General features: G+C 37.0%; 1 protein-coding gene across 2 annotated transcripts in view; it reads right to left on the bottom strand.

The window, feature by feature from the left end:
• Positions 1-1,269: 1,269 nt before the first annotated feature.
• The window catches only part of dgkzb (diacylglycerol kinase, zeta b), a 71,972-nt gene continuing 54,372 nt past the window's right edge, over positions 1,270-18,869 (bottom strand). For both annotated transcript variants that reach the window (XM_055009202.1, XM_035941503.2), the window contains 12 exons: positions 18,509-18,600; positions 17,566-17,635; positions 17,439-17,479; positions 15,717-15,910; positions 13,589-13,678; positions 11,989-12,057; positions 9,048-9,082; positions 8,818-8,861; positions 8,453-8,573; positions 5,906-5,942; positions 5,599-5,698; positions 1,270-2,276 (listed from right to left, as the gene is read on the bottom strand). In XM_055009202.1, the coding sequence (XP_054865177.1) occupies positions 2,160-2,276; positions 5,599-5,698; positions 5,906-5,942; positions 8,453-8,573; positions 8,818-8,861; positions 9,048-9,082; positions 11,989-12,057; positions 13,589-13,678; positions 15,717-15,910; positions 17,439-17,479; positions 17,566-17,635; positions 18,509-18,600 (1,010 nt within the window). In that variant the 3' untranslated portion in view covers positions 1,270-2,159. The remainder of the gene's footprint in view (positions 2,277-5,598; positions 5,699-5,905; positions 5,943-8,452; positions 8,574-8,817; positions 8,862-9,047; positions 9,083-11,988; positions 12,058-13,588; positions 13,679-15,716; positions 15,911-17,438; positions 17,480-17,565; positions 17,636-18,508; positions 18,601-18,869) is intronic.

Here is an 18,869-nt window from a genome sequence, read left to right as displayed (position 1 = left end):
TTTTTATCCTGTTTTCTGTCTTAATTTTTGCACATATTTTAGTTGTTGCCTGTTTTATAACCTGTGAAGCACTTTGGGCAGCTCTGATTGTTTAAAAAGTTCATATTCTGATTTTTTACAGGCTCATAAAGTTATTTTTTGGGTCCAAGTGGTCTCTGAAAGTTGCCAATAGACAGACGTTTTTAATAATAATATAATAATTTAAGTTATAATTTTAGTGGATTTCAGTTAAACCCTGTGATTTTAAGATTTTAGTATGTAATATTTGATGAATTTATGTTTTTTTTGTCCTGATTTTTGCACATATTTTTGCTGTTGCTTGTCTTAAAACATGTTAATCACACAAAATGTTTCAAATTTTATAATATTTCATCACTTATTAAACATTTTTCTCATTTAATTTCTGATCGGTATCTGTAGAGGCCCATCACGAAATTAATCCAGCCTTGTTTTCTCTCCTGAAGAGTCCATATTCTGCTCATTTACAGGTTTATAATTGCATTTTGTTGGGTTTAAGTTTTATCCTGTTTTGTTTTGATTGTTGTCCACATTGTTGTTGTTTCTGTTTTATAACATATGAAGGGGGTTTGTATCCATAAACCTCAGGACAATAATCCAGCTCTGTGTAACTGTCAGGTGAGTATCAAGCGAACTTCTGAGATGTTGCACAAAATAAATGAAATAAAATGCATATAGTTGTGCTACTCTGGCCAGCTGTTTGCGATTTTTGTAGATTTGCAGGAAATTTACCGAACAAAAAGTCCCTTGTTATGCCAAAGAAAAGCGAATGAATTAAGAGACACTTAAAGATTTAACAGGAGAAGCGTCTATTTTTTGATTTAAGCCTGTGATGTTCAAATTAGAAGTTAAATAGAGGAAGGTTTAAGTCACTTTTAATGCAAACTATTGAACATTTCACATTCACAGCCGATACTTTTAACATGTTTAACCATTTTTAACTTTAATAAGGCTTAGACAGAGAAAACAAACAGTTCCAGTGACTGGAGATTAATCAATAATGGGAAAAAAACACTTTAAATTCCTTTTATATTGAATATTTTTCTAGATCGACTACTTTTAATACTTCTTATTATGTATCATGTGGTCGTTTAATGTTGTTAAATTGCTTGTATTGTAGGATCAACACTCTGTAAGTCCATTAACCGTCGTGTAACACAAAAAAAGCATCAAACCTGGACGACTGAGGTGCTGAAAAAGTGAATGTTTGCTGATAATAATAATAATAAGTGGATTTTCCTCACAGTCGACTGGTGCTGACATGCTTTATTGCAGGTCACTCAGAAATGATGAAACCAAACAGTTATAAGTTGATATAATCTCTCTCAGACGCTATGTTAGCTAATTATTCACCGTACAGACTTTGGCAGAATCTGATTTCAGCTTCTGTTTAAAGTTTCCAACACTGAGGAGTCTATGGGAGCTTTTATTATTTACACAGTAGATACACGAAAACCACGACGAGAAGCTTCCTGCTGGCAGCCGCTTTGCTTTACAGCCATGTAACAGACAGAAAAATTACTAAAAATATCTAAAATTCCGTGTTCGATCACAAGCAGAGTGTGTTTTATCTCTAAGAGTCAGTCATAAATAGCTAGATCCAGCCGCGCTAAAGTTAAATATCCAAACACTTATTTCTGTCGAGTAAACAAATACATCCAAAAGGTCACTAGAAGCTGAGAGAAGACACGGTTTTTGTTATTTTTTTGGTTTTATGGTCTGATATGGCGAAAGCGTTCAGCTGTGGACGTGTGAATGGCGTCAGTGTTCGCCGGGCGGCAGCTGTTTCTCTTTCTTTGTCGTTCCACACACAGCCAGGCTAACGTGGAGGCAGAGCACACTTTGTACATCCCAGAGTCTCTGTGGCCCCGAAATAAAAACTAGTTTGACTTCGTTTTAGTGTCCAGAAGAAGCGTAGTTACAGAGGCTTTTTCAGGAGCCCACAAACCCCCGACTTTCTCCAAAAAAGCAGTTTGAACACAGAAAAAAAAGAAAAAAATGCACAATAATCCAAAGAAGAAGCGCTATGGAGGTAAAAAAATGATGGTTTTCTGATGCGTCTCCTCAGATGTTTATGCTGAAGGTGTTAAATGGAAACCTAAAGACAGAGGGACGGACGGAGACGGTGTTCCTGGTGGAGGTCAGACCGCCGTCTCCTGGTCCTCCCTCTGGATCATCTGGTAATGTTGACAGTTGTCCAGATACTCGGACAGCTCGCCGTCCTCGGCCTTCTCGGCTCGCTGTTTGGGAGTTTCGCCCTGCGAGAGACGAACATTTCAGACTTTTCAGCAGAAATCTAAAGACCTGAGAACAGAGCAGCAGCTACAGAGCAACAGAATTATAGATTAGGATGCAAAGAAGGCTGATATTGGCTCACTTTTAGCTCTGTTTGTGGTCTCCACCAGCTCCTGAGCAAAATATCTCACGTTAGCTGTTAATGTGGATTTTAAACTGCAACACAGAGTCCTGCACCTCTATGGAAACAGCACAGAGTTACTCTGTCTGTCTCTGAGGTCACATTGTTTCTCTTTGTGGTTGTTTTGTGTCTCTTTGTGGTTGTTTGGTGTCTCTGTGGACGATTTGTGTCTCTGTGGACGATTTGTGTCTCTGTGGACGATTTCTGTCTCTGTGGACAATTTGTGTCTCTGTGTAGTTTTTTTGCATCTCTTTGTGGTTGTTTTGTGTCTCTTTGTGGTTGTTTTGTGTGTCTTGTAGTTGTTTTGTGTCTCTTTGTGGTCATTTTGTGTCTCTGTGGTAGATTTGTGTCTCTGTGATAGTTTTGTGTCTTTGTGGTCGTTTTCTGTCTCTTTATGGTTGTTTTGTGTCTCTGTGGTAGTTTTGCGCCTCTTTGTGGTTGTTTTGTGTCTCTTTGTGGTTGTTTTGTGTCTCAGTGGTTGTTTTGTGTCTCTTTGTGGTTGTTTTGCATCTCTTTGTGGTCGTTTTGTGTTTCTTTGTGGTTGTTTTGTGTCTCTTTGTAGTTGTTTGTCTATATGTTGTCTTTTTCTGTTTATTTTGTTGTTCTTTTGGTCATTTTGCAATGTGTTGTCTGCCTTTGTGGTCATTTTGCATCTCTCTGTGGCCTGTTTGTGTCTTTGTAGTCATTATCTGTTTGTTTGTGGTAATTTCGCAGTTTTTGCATGTCATTGTAGTTGTTTTGTGTCTCTCTATTTTCATTGTTTGTCTCCTTGTGGTTCCTTTGTGGTCATTTTGTGTCTCTTTGTGGTTGCATTGTGTGTCTTTGTAGTTGTTTGTCTCAATGTAACATTTACTGTTTATTTTGTGTTTCTTATGGTCATTTTGCTGTATTTTGTCTCTCTGGTCGTTTTGTGTCCGTCTGTGACCCGTTTGTGTCTTTGCAGTCAGTTTCTGCGTCTTTATGGTCATTTTGCAGTTTATTTCAAGTCTTTGCGGCTGTTTTGTCTCTTTGTAGTGCAGTTTTTCTCTGTTTTTGTGGTCATTTTAAGTCACTTAAGTCATTTATGGTAACTGCTGTGCAACAATAAAAACTTAAAAAGATTACTGATGGAGAATGTTGTTCTGCATATGAGGCTTTAATTAAGACACTTCAGCTGTAACTAAGGGTTTGTCCCGTCTGTCGATCAGTTTATTGATCCGCAGACAGACAGTTTGAGGACTAATAAAAAGCAAAGCCTCAGAGTTTCTCTCTCACACCAACAACGGACACTAAATAACACATGAACTCTTTTTATTTGGCGGAGAGGAGAAGAAGAAGAAGAAGAAAAAAAGATTATGGGCTGCTTCCTGTTACCACTGGCTTCACCATGGCAACGGTGAGCGGCGGCCTTTGTGTGTGTCGGAGCGAGGCCGGGGGATCCCGCGGCGCTTCGCTTCTCAATGACACACAACATTAATCACTTTATAGAAGTGGGTCAGATACTGCTGGAGATCCATTTAAAGTGCCGAGGCTCGGCTCAGGCTGGTGGCCGTCACAACGCCTGAGAACGACACACAAAACCGCCTCCAGCAGCAGGAAGCTGCCGAGCGTCGCACACACCAACATCAGCCACAGTCAGCGCAGGCAGAGCTGCTTTCTTTCCAGGAAACATCCGGAAATCCATTAACAGCTTATTAATGGTGGTATTAATTAGAGAACATTACAACATGTCAGGGAAAGTACCAGAAAGTGCCCAAAAAAACATACAACAACAACCACAAAGAGCCAAAAAACAACAACAGAGAGACACACTGACTACAAAAGTAAGCAAAATGACCACAGACACAAAACTTTGCACTCAAAATGACCACAAAGTGAAGCAGAATGACCACAAAGAGACTTAATTCAACCACAAAACACACAAAACAACTATAGAGATGCAAGACATCTACAAAGACAAGCAGAATGACTGCAGAATAGATACAAAATGACCACAAAGATGTAAAACAAACACAAAAACATACAAAATTACCACAAAAAGACACAAACTGGCCTCAATAAAACTGTCAAGATGCAAAACATCTACAAGGCAAGCAGAAGGACTACAAAAGAAACTCAAAGCAACCACAAAAAATGGACAAAACAATGACAGATACGCAAAATATCTACAAAGACAAGCAGCATGACTACAAACTGACCACAACGCAATTCAAAATGACAAGAAGACAAAGAAAATGATCTGAGAGACACAAAACAACTACAGAGACACAAAACAACCATAAAGAAACAAAAAATGGCTCAAAAAGCTGCAAAACAACCAGAGGCACAAAACAACCACAAAGAAACACAAAACAACCACAAAGAAACACAAAACAATCACAAAGAGACACAAAACAACTACAAAGAGACACAAAACAGAAAGAGACACAAAACAAACACAAAGAGACACAAAACAACCACAAAGAAACACAAAACAACCACAAAGAAACACAAAACAATCACAAAGAGACACAAAACAACTACAAAGAAACAAAACAACCACAAAGAGACACAAAACAACCACAAAGAAAAACAAAACAATCACAAAGAGACACAAAACAACTACAAAGAAACAAAACAACCATAAAGAGACACAAAACAACCACAAAGAAACACAAAACAACCACAAAGAGACACAAAACAAACACAAAGAGACACAAAACAACCACAAAGAAACACAAAACAACCACAAAGAAACACAAAACAATCACAAAGAGACACAAAACAACTACAAAGAAACAAAACAACCATAAAGAGACACAAAAGAACCACAAAGACACAAAACAACCATAAAGAGACACAAAAGAACCACAAAGACACAAAACAACCATAAAGAGACACAAAATGACAATAAAAAGATACAATCTCACAGTTTCATTCATAGTTTTAAGGCATTCATTGTACAGGAACTGAGTAATCTTCACTGAATCTCTGTTTCTCTGAGTTTTGTGTTCCAGATGTTTGTTCCTGTCGTCACTGAAATAAACATAGTCGTGGAAAAATACAAAGGATTTGAGGAATTCTGGCTCCCATAAAGACTCACCTGAAGGCATTTTTACAGCACAGAGAAAAGAAACAACCAAAGACAGTTGACCAGCTGATGACTGTGAGCAGGTGTTCACTCATCAGACAGGTGAGCCGTTTACCTGCAGGTCCGTCTTCATGAGCGACGCTCCGCCCTCCACCAGGAAGTGACAGATGCTCCTCTGACAGCTGGTGGCAGCTTTATGCAGCGCCGTCTCACCTCTGGAACACCACAATACCACACAATAATAAATAATAAATAAACATCTGGTGTCATCTGGAAGCACATAAACTCTTCTCCTTTTCTTTCTGTGGTAATCTTGTGGAAATTCAGTAATTTCTGTGGTTGTTTATTGTCTTTTTATAGTAATTTAATTATTATTTTTTTTTAATCTTGGTTAAATAAATCACATTTAATACAGAACTTACGTCTCTTTCTCTGTTACGTCCAGGTGAGACGTGGGCACTGAGGGTTAGGAGGCAAGCAAAAAGAAGTTAGAGACACTTTTAATCAGCAATAATAACTTTATTTATATAGTACCTTTAAAAAACAGAGTACACAAAAAAAGAACGAAGAACATTTAACAACAGAAGGTTGGTCAGTCCAAGCATGGTAAAAGATTTTCAAAATAGAATAGTACAACACAAGATAAAATAATAAAATGCCTCATCCAGGTAACTGCAAAAACAAATGAAATAAAAGAAAATAAAGGATAAAACCATAAATAAAAGGCTAAGAATGATAGCAATAACACTAGTAATGGTAAATAAGTGAAATAAATATGTAAATAATTCAATAAATAGAGTAAAATTAACAAAAAAGTAAAAAAAGCAACAATAAGAGGTAAAAATAGATGATAAAATAAAGATAAATGTGCCTGTTATACGTAACGAAAGTTCTTTTTTCTTTATATTTTACTGATTTAATGTGTGTAAAAGTCTGCATTAAAAGTACAAATACCACCTCTCTTGATTGGTGCTTTTACAGGTGAATGCTGTTTCATTTGAGACACAAAACAACCACAAAGAGACACAAAACAACCACAAAGAGACACAAAACAACCACAAAGAGACACAAAACAACCACAAAAACACACAAAACAACCACAGAGACACAAAACAACCACAGAGACACAAAACAACCACAGAGACACAAAACAACCACAAAGACACACAAAAGAACCACAAAGAGACTCAAAACAACCACAGGATAAACATGCATACATGTTCCTGCTATATGTAACCAAACGTCTTTATTTTAGCTTATTTTGATTTAATGTGTGTAAAAGTCTGCATTAAGTATAAATACCGCCTCCTTTTATTGGTGCTTTTACTGGTGAATGTTGTTTCCCACGTCCACCCTGTTCCTGGCTGAAATATCAGCAGAAATAAAGCAGCACACACAACGTGTTCCACAAAGTTGAGACTAATCAATCAGTCCTAAAGTGATTATCGGGCCTCAGGGCTGCTTGTTATGGACGATGTAGGTTCACCTGCTGCTGGGAAGCTCATATAGGATCTGGTGGGAAACAGAGCCGCCGTTTGTGGTGAAGCATGATGCAGGTTTGGCTGCTCATTCACTGCATTTCATTAATTCAGAAGAACCAAACTCTCAGGGTGCACAGCGTGGGAGCATCTCTGCAAAACTCAGAGTTAATGTAGCCTGTTTTAGTCCATTCACTGCTTTTAACTGGTACCAGCAGCACAGGCAGCGATTTGATCTGACCAGCGGCATTTCAGTGTGTTAGGAAAACTAGCAGTGCTGTTCTTTAACCCTCCTGTTGTCTTCATTTACTGGCTCCAAAAAATATTATTTCCTTGTCTGAAAAAAATCCAGAAGTTCAGCAAAAAATTCCCCAAATTTCAGAAAATTTGCAAAACCTTCAGGAAGAAAATTTCAATAATTCCTTAAAAGTTTCCCTTAAAAGTTTTATTTTAAAAAAATCCCCCAAATTTGGCAAGAAAATTCTTGTAAGTATTTTCAAAAAATGAGTAAAAATCTTCAAAAAAAAAATCCTAAAAATATCTAAAGTGATTACATATATATCAGTAAAACTTCTAATATTTTCTTTAAGAATATTCACATTTTTTGTGTGAATGTTCTTAAGCAACATTTTTAACATTTCTTTTTTTCCACCAGAAAATATTCAAATATTTCCCAAAAATGTTGAAAATGTGGACATCAGAAGTTTCACTGTGAAAATATTTATTTTTTCCCACATTTTCAAACTTTAAAACGGGTTAATTTTGACCAGCAGGACGACATGAGGATTAAAATAAGTAAACATGTTTGTATAATTCAAACCACATTTAGTTACAGCAGTAATAGTCTGACTAAACAGATGTACACTTTGGGTTTAAATCTGATATTTTCTCTACTCATTTAATGCAGCTTTCTCACTAGTATCCTTGTTTGTCATTTTTTGTGTCTTTGTAGTCATTTTTACTGTGTACTGTTGTGTCTGTGTTTATTTTTCTTATTTTTGTAGTCTATTTGCCTCTTGGTTGTTGTTATTTTGACTCTTTGTGGTTGTTTTGTGTGTCTGTATGGTTATTTTGTGGTACTTTCCAACACATATTGTCATTTTTTTTCTAATTATTAACACCATAAATAAGCTCTTAATGGATTTTCAGATGTTTCCTGGAAAGAATAACAGAAAGTGTGGTCATTATCTGTCTGTCTGTTGTTGTTTATCTTTCTAATTATTATGAATTGCTTTGTGATCTTCTTTGGCATCTTTGTGGTCATTTTGTAGTTATTCTGCTCATCTTTGTAGATCTTCTGCACATCTATAGCTGTTTTGTGGGTCTTTGTGGTAATTTTTTGTGTTTTTGTAGTCGTTTTGAGTGTGTACGTTTGTGTCTGTGTTTATGTTGCAGACTTTTGTAGCCAGTTTGCCTCTCTGTTGTTGTTATTTTGGCTCTTTGTGGTTGTTTTGTGTGTCTTCATGGACATTTTGCTGTTCTGTCTCTCACCGTTTTCAATGAGGTACTTGACGATGTCCTTGCAGCCGACCTCCACAGCGTGATGCAGCAGCGTGCAGCCGTCAGCATCCTGCAGCAGGATATCTGCCCCCTGCTGGTGGAGCTCCGTCAGCTGCACAACAACCACAACAACTGTGGTCAAGTTCAGCTTCACGCCATCATCAGCGCTGCTGCTTTAAATCCTCTGCTTCCTCACAGACACAGCTTATAAAGAGGAACCAGAGGCGGAGGTTCCACACTTTAAAAACCCTCAGTTACCAGTAAAAGTCCTACACAGATTAATAAAAATAAAACTACACAATGCAAAACATGCCTCAACTCATTCTAACAATCCTAGTAATCTGCAGCAGACTCACTCTGTCCAGGTCCTGATTCTTGACGCAGCTGATCAGTTCTGTATCTGCAAACAAACAGGTTAGCGGTTAGCGACACTTTATTAGCCTTTAGCTTCATTTGTAAACAACAGAGAGCAGATTTTGCAGAATTATGGACATTTTTTAGAGTTAAAGTCATTTCCTCAGAGTTCCCTGTTTACACTATTTCATACGTGAGGAACTCTGAGGTGCAGTTTTTCTCTTTATTTTACCTTTTCCAGGGTCTTGTGAGGTAGCAGTGGAAGATCTGTCAGCCGGAGAACAAGAAACAGCAACAAGAAAATAATTTAAAGTTTCACAGCTGCTCGCATGCGTTCCTGAAAGCATCACAGAGAATCTTAGATTGGGAAACTTGTTAGATCTGATAGAAAGAGTCGATCAGTTTGTTTACTGGTGTCTGTGTTTGATGATTGTATGAATAGTTGTTAAGATGAATAATTATTCTGTTTATTGCTGCTCTGTCTCCTGGAAACTTTACACACAACTGCTCTGCTGCAGCAAAACCATTTTCTATCAGTCTAACGGGGAAAACTGATAATTTTTAGAGTTGGCAAAGCTGCACACAGAAGATTCTGCTGTTTATTATTATCTAAATTAGTCTCTACAATTAAAAATGTTTTATGGGCTGAGCCTTAATATTTATTACAGTTAGGGAATGTTGTACTTTATATGATCTCTGTAGGATCTGAACTTCAGCAGAAGCTTAATTTGGAATAAAAATCTCCTTTTTCTGCTGTAGACATTGTATTGTTCTGACAAAATAAGAGTGACTTTACTCATGTTTTAGAAAACCTATTGTTATCATTTCTGTTTCTGTCTGCTTTTATTATCGTTATGCCTCCGTTCTTTTTGTTTGTCTTTTTAAAGCTTCTTGGAGCTTTTCTTTTAGCTGCACTATATAAATACTTGAAATCAGAAATCTGAATTTATTGTGCTTCTTTTAAAACCAAACGTGTACAAACCTCCCACTGATCTCTGAGTCTTTTATTGATTTAAACATTTTATTTAGCAGCAGTAAAGAGTCATCTAGCTTCTAAGTGAATCTAAAATGTTTGAGTCGAAATGATAGTCACTTTAATTTTCTGAACACCCAAACTAGTCCGCAGCTATATTTGAAAAAAAAAAAAATCTACAAAATAACACCATTTACCAGCTTGAAACTGCAAAAACAAAAAGAATAAGATTGTTAATGCACTTAAACTAAACATCTGTAATAGAATATTCCATCAGAAAACAAACGTAATAAATTTAAGTTAAAAATTGTGACATTTTATCAAAATCACTATATTTTACATGTCTCAAGTTTTTTAAAAAAATTGCCAAAAATAAAACGTTTGCACCAGATTCTATGAAAGAAAGAAAACAAGAAAAGCACTCCAAAAAAGCCTTGGCAGAGTACTGCACAAAGAGAGCAGTACTCCACCAAGGCTGCTCAGTCGCTGAATCATTTCCTAAGGATGAAATATTTAATAAAAACTGACCTTGCGTTGAGCACAAGCGTGTGTTATACATGTGTACGTTATGTAAGGATACCAAATCACATGACCTAAATATGTAGCAGGTGGCGGGAATTGATGGGACTCAGAAACACCCCCAGAATTTAATCAGTTGTTCCTTGAATCATTTCTGATGGATAAGTCCTGATAAGTCCTCAGCAGTGGATTTGTAGTAAGATCACAATCATGTGATCATCAACAGGCAGCTGATGTAGTGTTCACTTGTTGTCATGGTTACAGTGACACTGTGCTGCTATCTGGCAATGATACAGAAATCTTTAACAAATCAGTGGATCCAGACTATAAGCTGCATCACTGCCAAAATCTAATCACTTGGTCCTTGTGTCATTTCTGACCTTCCCTGAAAATTTCATCAAAATCCGTTAGTCTGTTTTTGAGTAATGTTGCTAACAGACAGACAGACAGACAGACAGACAGACAGACAGACCAATGCCGATCATGACATAACTCTGCCACGTTCCTTCACAGAGTAATAAGGAAAACTGAGAAACCACGACGGATTCAGTAAACCAGTGTAACCAGTAAAACACAGTCCTGAGTAAACAAAACCAATGAGAGACATCGAGAACATGAGTTTGTTTTCCTACAAAACTTCTGCTCTTCAGTCCAGCAGCATCATGAACCTGATCTCTGGTTCAGATTCAGAATGATGGTGGTCGACTTTAACACCTTAAAAGTCCACAGTGACGTCAGACACTTCTTTCCCAAACCTTAACCAGTTAAACCTCCTCTCTGGTCAATGAATAAACCCCTAAAAAGTCATCTCTGTGCATCACAGCTTTAGTTTACTGTTGCTAAAGTTAATCCAAACAACAACAGTGAGTTTACAGTGCAGAACATGCAGCCACAAAACGACCCTGGGATGCAAAACAACCACAAGAGGTGATACTGTCTTTAAGCAAACATTAACAGGTAGTTTAGCATCTTGCAACCCTGATCCATGCTTAGTGAAGTATTTATAGGTCAGAAATTAAAGTATTAAACATGTAATTTTTGCAGTTTTAACTTTAATTTCCTCTCTGGTTGTTGATTCAACCCCTAAAAACTCATCTGTTAATCAAAGTCACATGAAAGTAATCCTTTAGTGTCTTAAAACGTCTTATCTGTAACTCTTTCACTGCAGCTCAGCACACCAGCTCACCTTAAACTCTGCTCAAACACTGTAAAACTACTGCACAATGCACAATAATAATATATGGAGTAACTCAGCCGTGCTGTTTGGGACCAAGAATAATGACAGAGAAACGCTGCAAACTCATCAGATTGTTCTTTTTTTAGGTTTTTTATGTATGAAATGTGCATATTTACTACTGTTTATTTTATATTTCGGTCATGATATGCCTTATTATTCATAAAAAAAAACACCAAATGGACAAGTAAATGAGGTGAAACTCCGGATTCCTGGTCTAATTCTAGTGCTGGGACCTCCAGAGTGGAACCATAAATGTGATGCTTTGTTCATTCTAGCAGGAAAACGTTGCCTCTCTGTCAGGAAAACTATTCAGTTGCATGTAAAAGTCTCTTCCAGGAGGCAGAGCTGCTGCTTGTGTTTTTAAAAAGTGAAAATTAAAAGTGAAAAGCAGCACAGAAACTAGAGACAGCAGAGATGAAGCTCACGGACAGAATGGATTCCTACCGAATGATGGGTCTGAAATCAGCCAGCGTGGTGTTGGAGCGATGGACATTGATAATCTTTGCTCCTCTCCTTCAGATCACAGGTAAAAAAACAAACAAAAAACAGCCGGACAGACGGACAGGTGAGTGGCAGCTTCACACATGTAGACATCATGTGTGATGCAGGAAACACTCAGACAAACAAACCGACAGCAGGAGGCGCTCAATGCTTCAAATTCAGACACTTTTTAGGACTTCTGCAAGTGTTTCTACAGCACGGCATCATCATTTTATCTTTAACCCTCGTGTCGACCTGCAAGTCAAACTGACCCGTTTTAAAGTTTGAAAATGTGGGGAAAAAATATTTTCACAGTGAAACTTCTGGTGTCCACATTTTCAATATTTGTGGGAAATCTTTGAACATTTTTAAGTGGAAAAGAAAAAGAAATGTTAAAAAAAAAAACAAAAACGTTTCTTAAGAACATTCACATAAAAATCAACCAAAATCCAGCAAATTTCACTGGATTTTGGTTGATTTTTATGTGAATGTTCTTAAAGAAAATATTTGAAGTTTTACTGATATATATGGAATCACTTTAGATATTTATCGGATTTTTTTGGGAAGATTTTTACTCATTTTTTGAAAATATTTACAAGAATTTTCTTGCCGTTTTTTTTAAATAAAACTTTTAAGGGAATGTTTTAAGGAATTATTGGAATTTTCTTCCTGAAGGTTTTGCAAATTTAAAGATTGAAAGTGCGAGGGGAAAAAAAATCCCTTCAGATATTTTCAGGATGTTTTTTTTGAAGATTGTTAGTCATTTTTAAAAAATATTTACAAGAATTTTCTTGCCAAATTTGTTTTTTTTTAAATAAAACTTTTTAGGGAAACCTTTAAGGAATTATTGGAATTTTCTTTCTGAAGGTTTTGCAAATTTAAAGATTGAAAGTGCGAGGGGAAAAAAAATCCCTTCAGATATTTTCAGGATGTTTTTTTGAAGATTGTTAGTTAGTTAGTTTAAAAAAATATTTACAAGAATTTTCTTGCCAAATTTGTTTTTTTTTAAATAAAACTTTTTAGGGAAACCTTTAAGGAATTATTGGAATTTTCTTTCTGAAGGTTTTGCAAATGTAAATTTTGAAAATATGGGAAAAAAATATTTTCATGGTGAAACTTCTGATGTCCACATTTTCAACATTTTTGGGAAATTTTTGAACATTTTTAGGTGGAAAATATGTTTAAATTGCTTCTTAAGAACATTCACATAAAAATTAACCAAAATTCAGCAAAATTCACTGAATTTTGGTTGATTATTATGTGAATGTTAAAGAAAATATTTGAAGTTTTACTGATATATATGTATTCACTTCAGATATTTTTGGGATTTTTTTAGATAAAATTTTTAAGTGAAATTTTTAAGCAATTATTGGTATTTTCGTCCTGAAGGTTTTGCAAATTTTCTGAAATTTGGGGATTTTTTTGCTGAATTACTGGATTTTTTTAAGACAATGAAACAATATGTTTTGGTGCCTGTAAATGAGGACAACAGGAGGGTAAAGGGGCTGAATGCTGTGTCCAGTTGTGGTTTCAGAGGATTCACAGCTTAAATGTGTGATTCTACCTGCAGAGGGTCGTCTTCGAGGAGCTCTGGGACAAAGCGTCGGCCACCGAACTGTCACTGGAAATCCTCTTCCTCTGAAAATCTCTGGCCCTGAAACACACAGACACACAAACAGAGCAGTTATTTCTCTGCAACGAGCTGCTTTTGTGAGTCGATCCTTTGGTTTGTTCCTCTTTGATTGATCTGTGATGTGGAGGAGGCGGCGACAGGTGACATTGTGACCCAGAGACCGAAGCTGAAGATGAGCGGCTCCATGGAAACGGCACTTCAAACGGCAGCAGGAGCTCCATTCATCCCCATAATGACCCACCGCCCTCCACAGCAGCTTCATTCACACTCACTCAGCCTCTGAACTGCTCGTCGTGATGCAACAGCAGCTCTGCAGAACACGTTTCCTCCAGCAGGCAGCGCTCAGGTCTCAGAGAAGTTCTCACGTCATCAACTTCAGTGAAAATAGCAGCACCACACTGCATAAATACTCCATAAAAAAAGGACTAAATTTAGATATGAGTTAGAAGAACTCATGAAAAGCACTGTAAAAGTACTAGTTAAGGAGAAAAAATGGTTGCTGGTCATAATACTGAGGACAAAAACACTGAAATTAGCTCCTTAAATACCCTTAACTCTTTAAACTGCATCCAGCAGGTTTGCAATGGATGCTTTCTTAGAAAAAACTAAACAAAAAACAGGCAAAATGGCACCATGTATCATCAAAAACAGAAAGGATCACTGGATTTTCAACTTTCTGATTGTCCTTAAACTACTCATGTCGGACCTTCCATCAGGAAAATTAACCAAATTTAAGATTAAAAATCATGATATATATTCAAAATCACTTTATTCCACATGTCACATTTTAAAGTTTTTGAGGACTTCATTAGAAGGTTGGAAGCTCACACTTACATACCATAGTAGAACATTTTGTTTTCACTTACTTTTATTTAATTTTGCGGCTTAAGTTTCATTTTCCCTTACACTTTGGCAGTGTTTAAGAAGAGATTCTGCCCTATGTTAAAATACAACCATTAATGACATTAAACAAACATTACAGGACAAACTTTTCGTGACACCAGCACAGGACTTTTGGACTCAAGGCATCTACTTTTTACAAGTATCTAAAACTACCCTGGACATAAAAAAATGGCATTAAACTGTTCCCCGTGTGTTCAAATACCAAGAAGTCTTGATTTGGAGGCAAGAATCAACTCAAAAATATCATATATGGTAGAACTTTTTTATATTTTGTAGCTAAAATCAGCACATTTTCTTCAAAAACTACTGATGAAATTATGAAAATTGTGACAGAATCACTTTCTTCTGACATCTGCAGAATAATTAATTGCTGTAACTTCATTTTCTATTCATTTCTAATAGATTAATCCTGCAATAAATAAGTTTAATTTTCAGTTAAACAGCGGTAGACCTTAGCAGGAGGAACATGTGTGTTACCTCCTGCTGTCAGGAGATTCGTTAACTGGTTAAAAGTCCTGACACGACAGGATTGAAGGTCTAAATCAAGGGTTTGGAAGCAAGTTACCTCCAATAAAAACATAAACACTCTTACACTGGACATGTACCACCAGCGACGGCAACAGAAAGGAGGAGGAAATCTGGGAATGAGATGGATGGTTCGACTTCGTTACATAGCTGATGATCTGAGAATCCCAACTAGCTCTGATGAAAGTTTGTAAAATCATCTGGTCTAAAACCTCTTCACTACATTCTCCGTCCACCTCTTCCTTATTCTGAGGACATTTAATTACAGAAACCAAGCTGCTCTGTAAACTCTGCCATCCAGAGAAGATGAATCTGCACACTAAAGGTTGTAGAAACATGTTATCAAGCAGGAGATCCACAGATGAAGGGTTTGGAAGCAGAGTGGTCAAACCCACTTTGTCAGTTGTTAAGAAAAATGGGTTCAAAGTTTCAACATTCCACTGTAACGCTATATCTGGGTTGTGGGTTCGACTAAAATCTAAACCATAAAATATCACAGAAATTTTATTATTATTGTGGGTTTAGACCACTCTGCTTGTAACCTCCTCAGATGATCCATCCTTTTTCCTCCAGAACTTCCAGAGGTTCTGAACATGTGACCAGACCCTGCAGTGACTGCTGTAGGTCTCACCTGGGAGTAGCTGAGGAGGTCGGGGATGTTGGTGAACAGGGGAAGGCGAACTGCCTCTGCTGGTCCTGATGCTCCTCTGAATCCACCAGGTCCGGCATACCTGGCGAGGTGCCCACCGTCTCCTTGGCGACCAGCTCCGGGTCCAGGATGTAGAGTTCCTCCTGAGAGATCTCCGTCACGTAGTTCAGATGTTCCTGGAGGAAAATAAGAAACATTAGGACGGGGGTGTCAAACTCATTTTAGTTCAGGTTCCACATTCAACCCAATTTGATCTCCAGTGATCAGTAAAATCAGAGCAGATTAACCAATAAATAACAACAACGCCAAATTTTTCCTTTGTTTTAGTGCAAAAAAGTGCATTCTGAACATATTCACATTTAAGGAATTATCTTCCTAAAAAACATTATGAACAAACTGAAAGTTCTTTAGAAAAGTAAGTTAAATTTCAATAACATTATGCCTCAGTTTATCGTTTACACATTACAACTTCCAGATCATAGTTTATCTGTATGTAGTCACAGGTATCTGGAACTGAAAAATATAGTATTTTACTCTTAAAAAGACAAAAAAACAACAAAAACAAGACAAAACATTACCAAAATGAGACACAAAACGACAAAAAATGAGACAAACGACAGAAAACAAAACAAAAAAAGTGACAAAAAAGTTGACAAAAAATTACAAAGCGACAAAAAAATGGACAAATGACACAAATGAGACAAAAAATGACAAAAGCGTGAAACAAAACAACAAAAACGATACAGAAAATGATGAATAAAGCAAAACAAAATGACAGAAATGAGACAAAAAACACAAGCGAGACAAAAAAATACAAATCGACAAAAACGAGAAAAAACAAAAACGTGAGAAAAACGACAAAAAAAGACAAAAAACAACAGAAACAAGACAAAATATTTCAAAAATGGTCTAGAAATTATTTTAAATTTATAGTTTTACAATTTTACAATTTGCAGTTAATGTAAGGTACAGTTAATGTAATTTTTACACTTTACAAAGTCGTCCAGTGGGCCATATTGGACCCTCTGGCGGGCCGGTTTTGGCCCGCAGGCCGTATGTTTCACACCCCTGCATGAGGGTGTTCTCAGGTAGTTTGTTCCTCCTGCTGCCAGAAATAATGGAAGACTGCTGATGTAGAGACTTTTTTCTTTATAAAAGTAACACTGGAGACTGAATGGTCTGCAGCACCTCAGTATCATTCTGTTATAGGGAAAATATTCGCTTTTTTATTTCTTTAAACCAATCACAGTCATCATGCGCAGGGCTAGGCAAAGGATGCAGCCTCTGTGTTGCCTCAAAATAGTGACGAGGGAATTGTTTTGGTGAAATATTTGCATGCAGGGAGGTGGAAACGGAGTTTAAAATGGGCATTTCATCAAAAAAAAACTAGCAGGTCTGCCTTTTGCATGGTTCAGATCCTCCTCAAAGCTTCAAATTTTCAGCTTTTATGTTGCTGCTTGGAGATTTTTGTTGTTGTTGCTTCCTTTCGTGAAGTGGATTTTGAAAATAATAATATGTAAACAGTGGAAAACTCACTATTTAAAGAGTAAATACACCTCGGCTAAATTTGCATCTTTTTCCAGTCAGTTGACTACCATTTGCAATGAAAAAACATAAAAAATTTGCTTCAGATAATAAATAATGTCTGAATTTCATCATGTATTTTGAGTAGCAGTACAGCTGAGAAATTTCTTGATTTCCTACCTGAGCTCGGTCGATCCTGTAGAAACGATCTGCAGTCGTACCTAAAAAACAAACACCAGGTTTGGGGTCAGAGTCTCTGAATGACCTGGAGTCTTTAACAGAAAGTGGTGAGTTGGTTTGGACTTACAGTCGAGGAAACACCACTTCATGGAAAGTTTTTGTGAAGACAGACACTCTCCTTTCATCTCGTCACAGTCCTGAAAGAGCAGAAAAGAGAGAAAGCGTGAAATCTATGAACTCCTCTTGCATTATCCTGCTCCAGTGCATTTAAAATCAGCAAAAAGACACTGCAGGCAGGAAAATATGGTGAATGTAAGAAATCTAAATCACAAAGTTAATGCCAAAAAGCTGAGCTAGATGGCATGTAAACATAAGAAAACTGACAGAAAGAGAAGAACTAAACATTTTCCTCAAATCCAAAATATAAAAGACCATGTTGCTCTTGACTTCAGAGTTGGCAAGGAGTTTTTGGGTAAAGCTCAATTAGCATTTTAGTATTAACACAGTCGTAATTCGTAAAAAAGGACCAATAGACATACAAACATTTTAACTTGTTAACAGCTGATCAGATATGTGGATAAAAATGTAAAAGTGAGCTAATGTTCTGAGAAGGAAGAGTAATGTTTGTTGAAATAGTAAAGGACCAAGAATGGAGCCCTGTGGCACTCCGGTACGGATGGTAACCAAGACTGTGGTACCAAGTCAATGCCAAAACTCCTGAAAATACATCATACAGGTTGTGAAGGCAGTGTAGATGCTGCAGATCAGACAAATAAACATGGCGAGACTCATGGAAAGACATTTTAAGTGTTTGATCAGGGATCGAGGATGAGTTATAGACGCCCAAAAGTTAGCATGCAAACAGCGTTAAAGAGCATTTAAAGGAGAAAACACCTCAAACTTGGCTGATTCTTTGAGCGGTATCAAATTTGGTGTCACCAACAATGCTGGTATCAATCAAATTTCTGGCATTCTCGCACCCCACGTACAGTGTGTCTTGGCTGTTTTCTTATGAACATTGATCAATACATTAATAATTAATGTAAATATGTTGCAATCCTGGGCTGTACCTGGTCCAGGTTGTCCTGTAGACGGTCTATGAGGAGGCGGCAGGTCTCCAGATCGCTGTCTCCAGGGACGGTGATGACTCCCAGCGCCATTGCTGCAGATATATCAGGCCAAAAGTGAGGACAGTACCAGTTCCCATACTTCAAACACTGTTTAAATAGGCCTTATTAAGTAGATTACTGGTCAATAATGCTGTTTTTGAAGCTCTGTTAATTGCACAATGTGGAGAAAGAGGCTGGAATATTGAAAGACTTCAAACATTTCAACCACTTGATTTCTGATAAAACATGATTCCTTGACACACTTGTGTTCACATTTGTTGATTTTCATGGACACAATAGAAGTGAAGATTTTATTAATTCA

Source organism: Amphiprion ocellaris, chromosome 3, assembly GCF_022539595.1.
Source record: "Amphiprion ocellaris isolate individual 3 ecotype Okinawa chromosome 3, ASM2253959v1, whole genome shotgun sequence".
NCBI lineage: Eukaryota > Metazoa > Chordata > Actinopteri > Pomacentridae > Amphiprion > Amphiprion ocellaris.
This window is presented reverse-complemented; position numbering and strand designations above follow the sequence as displayed.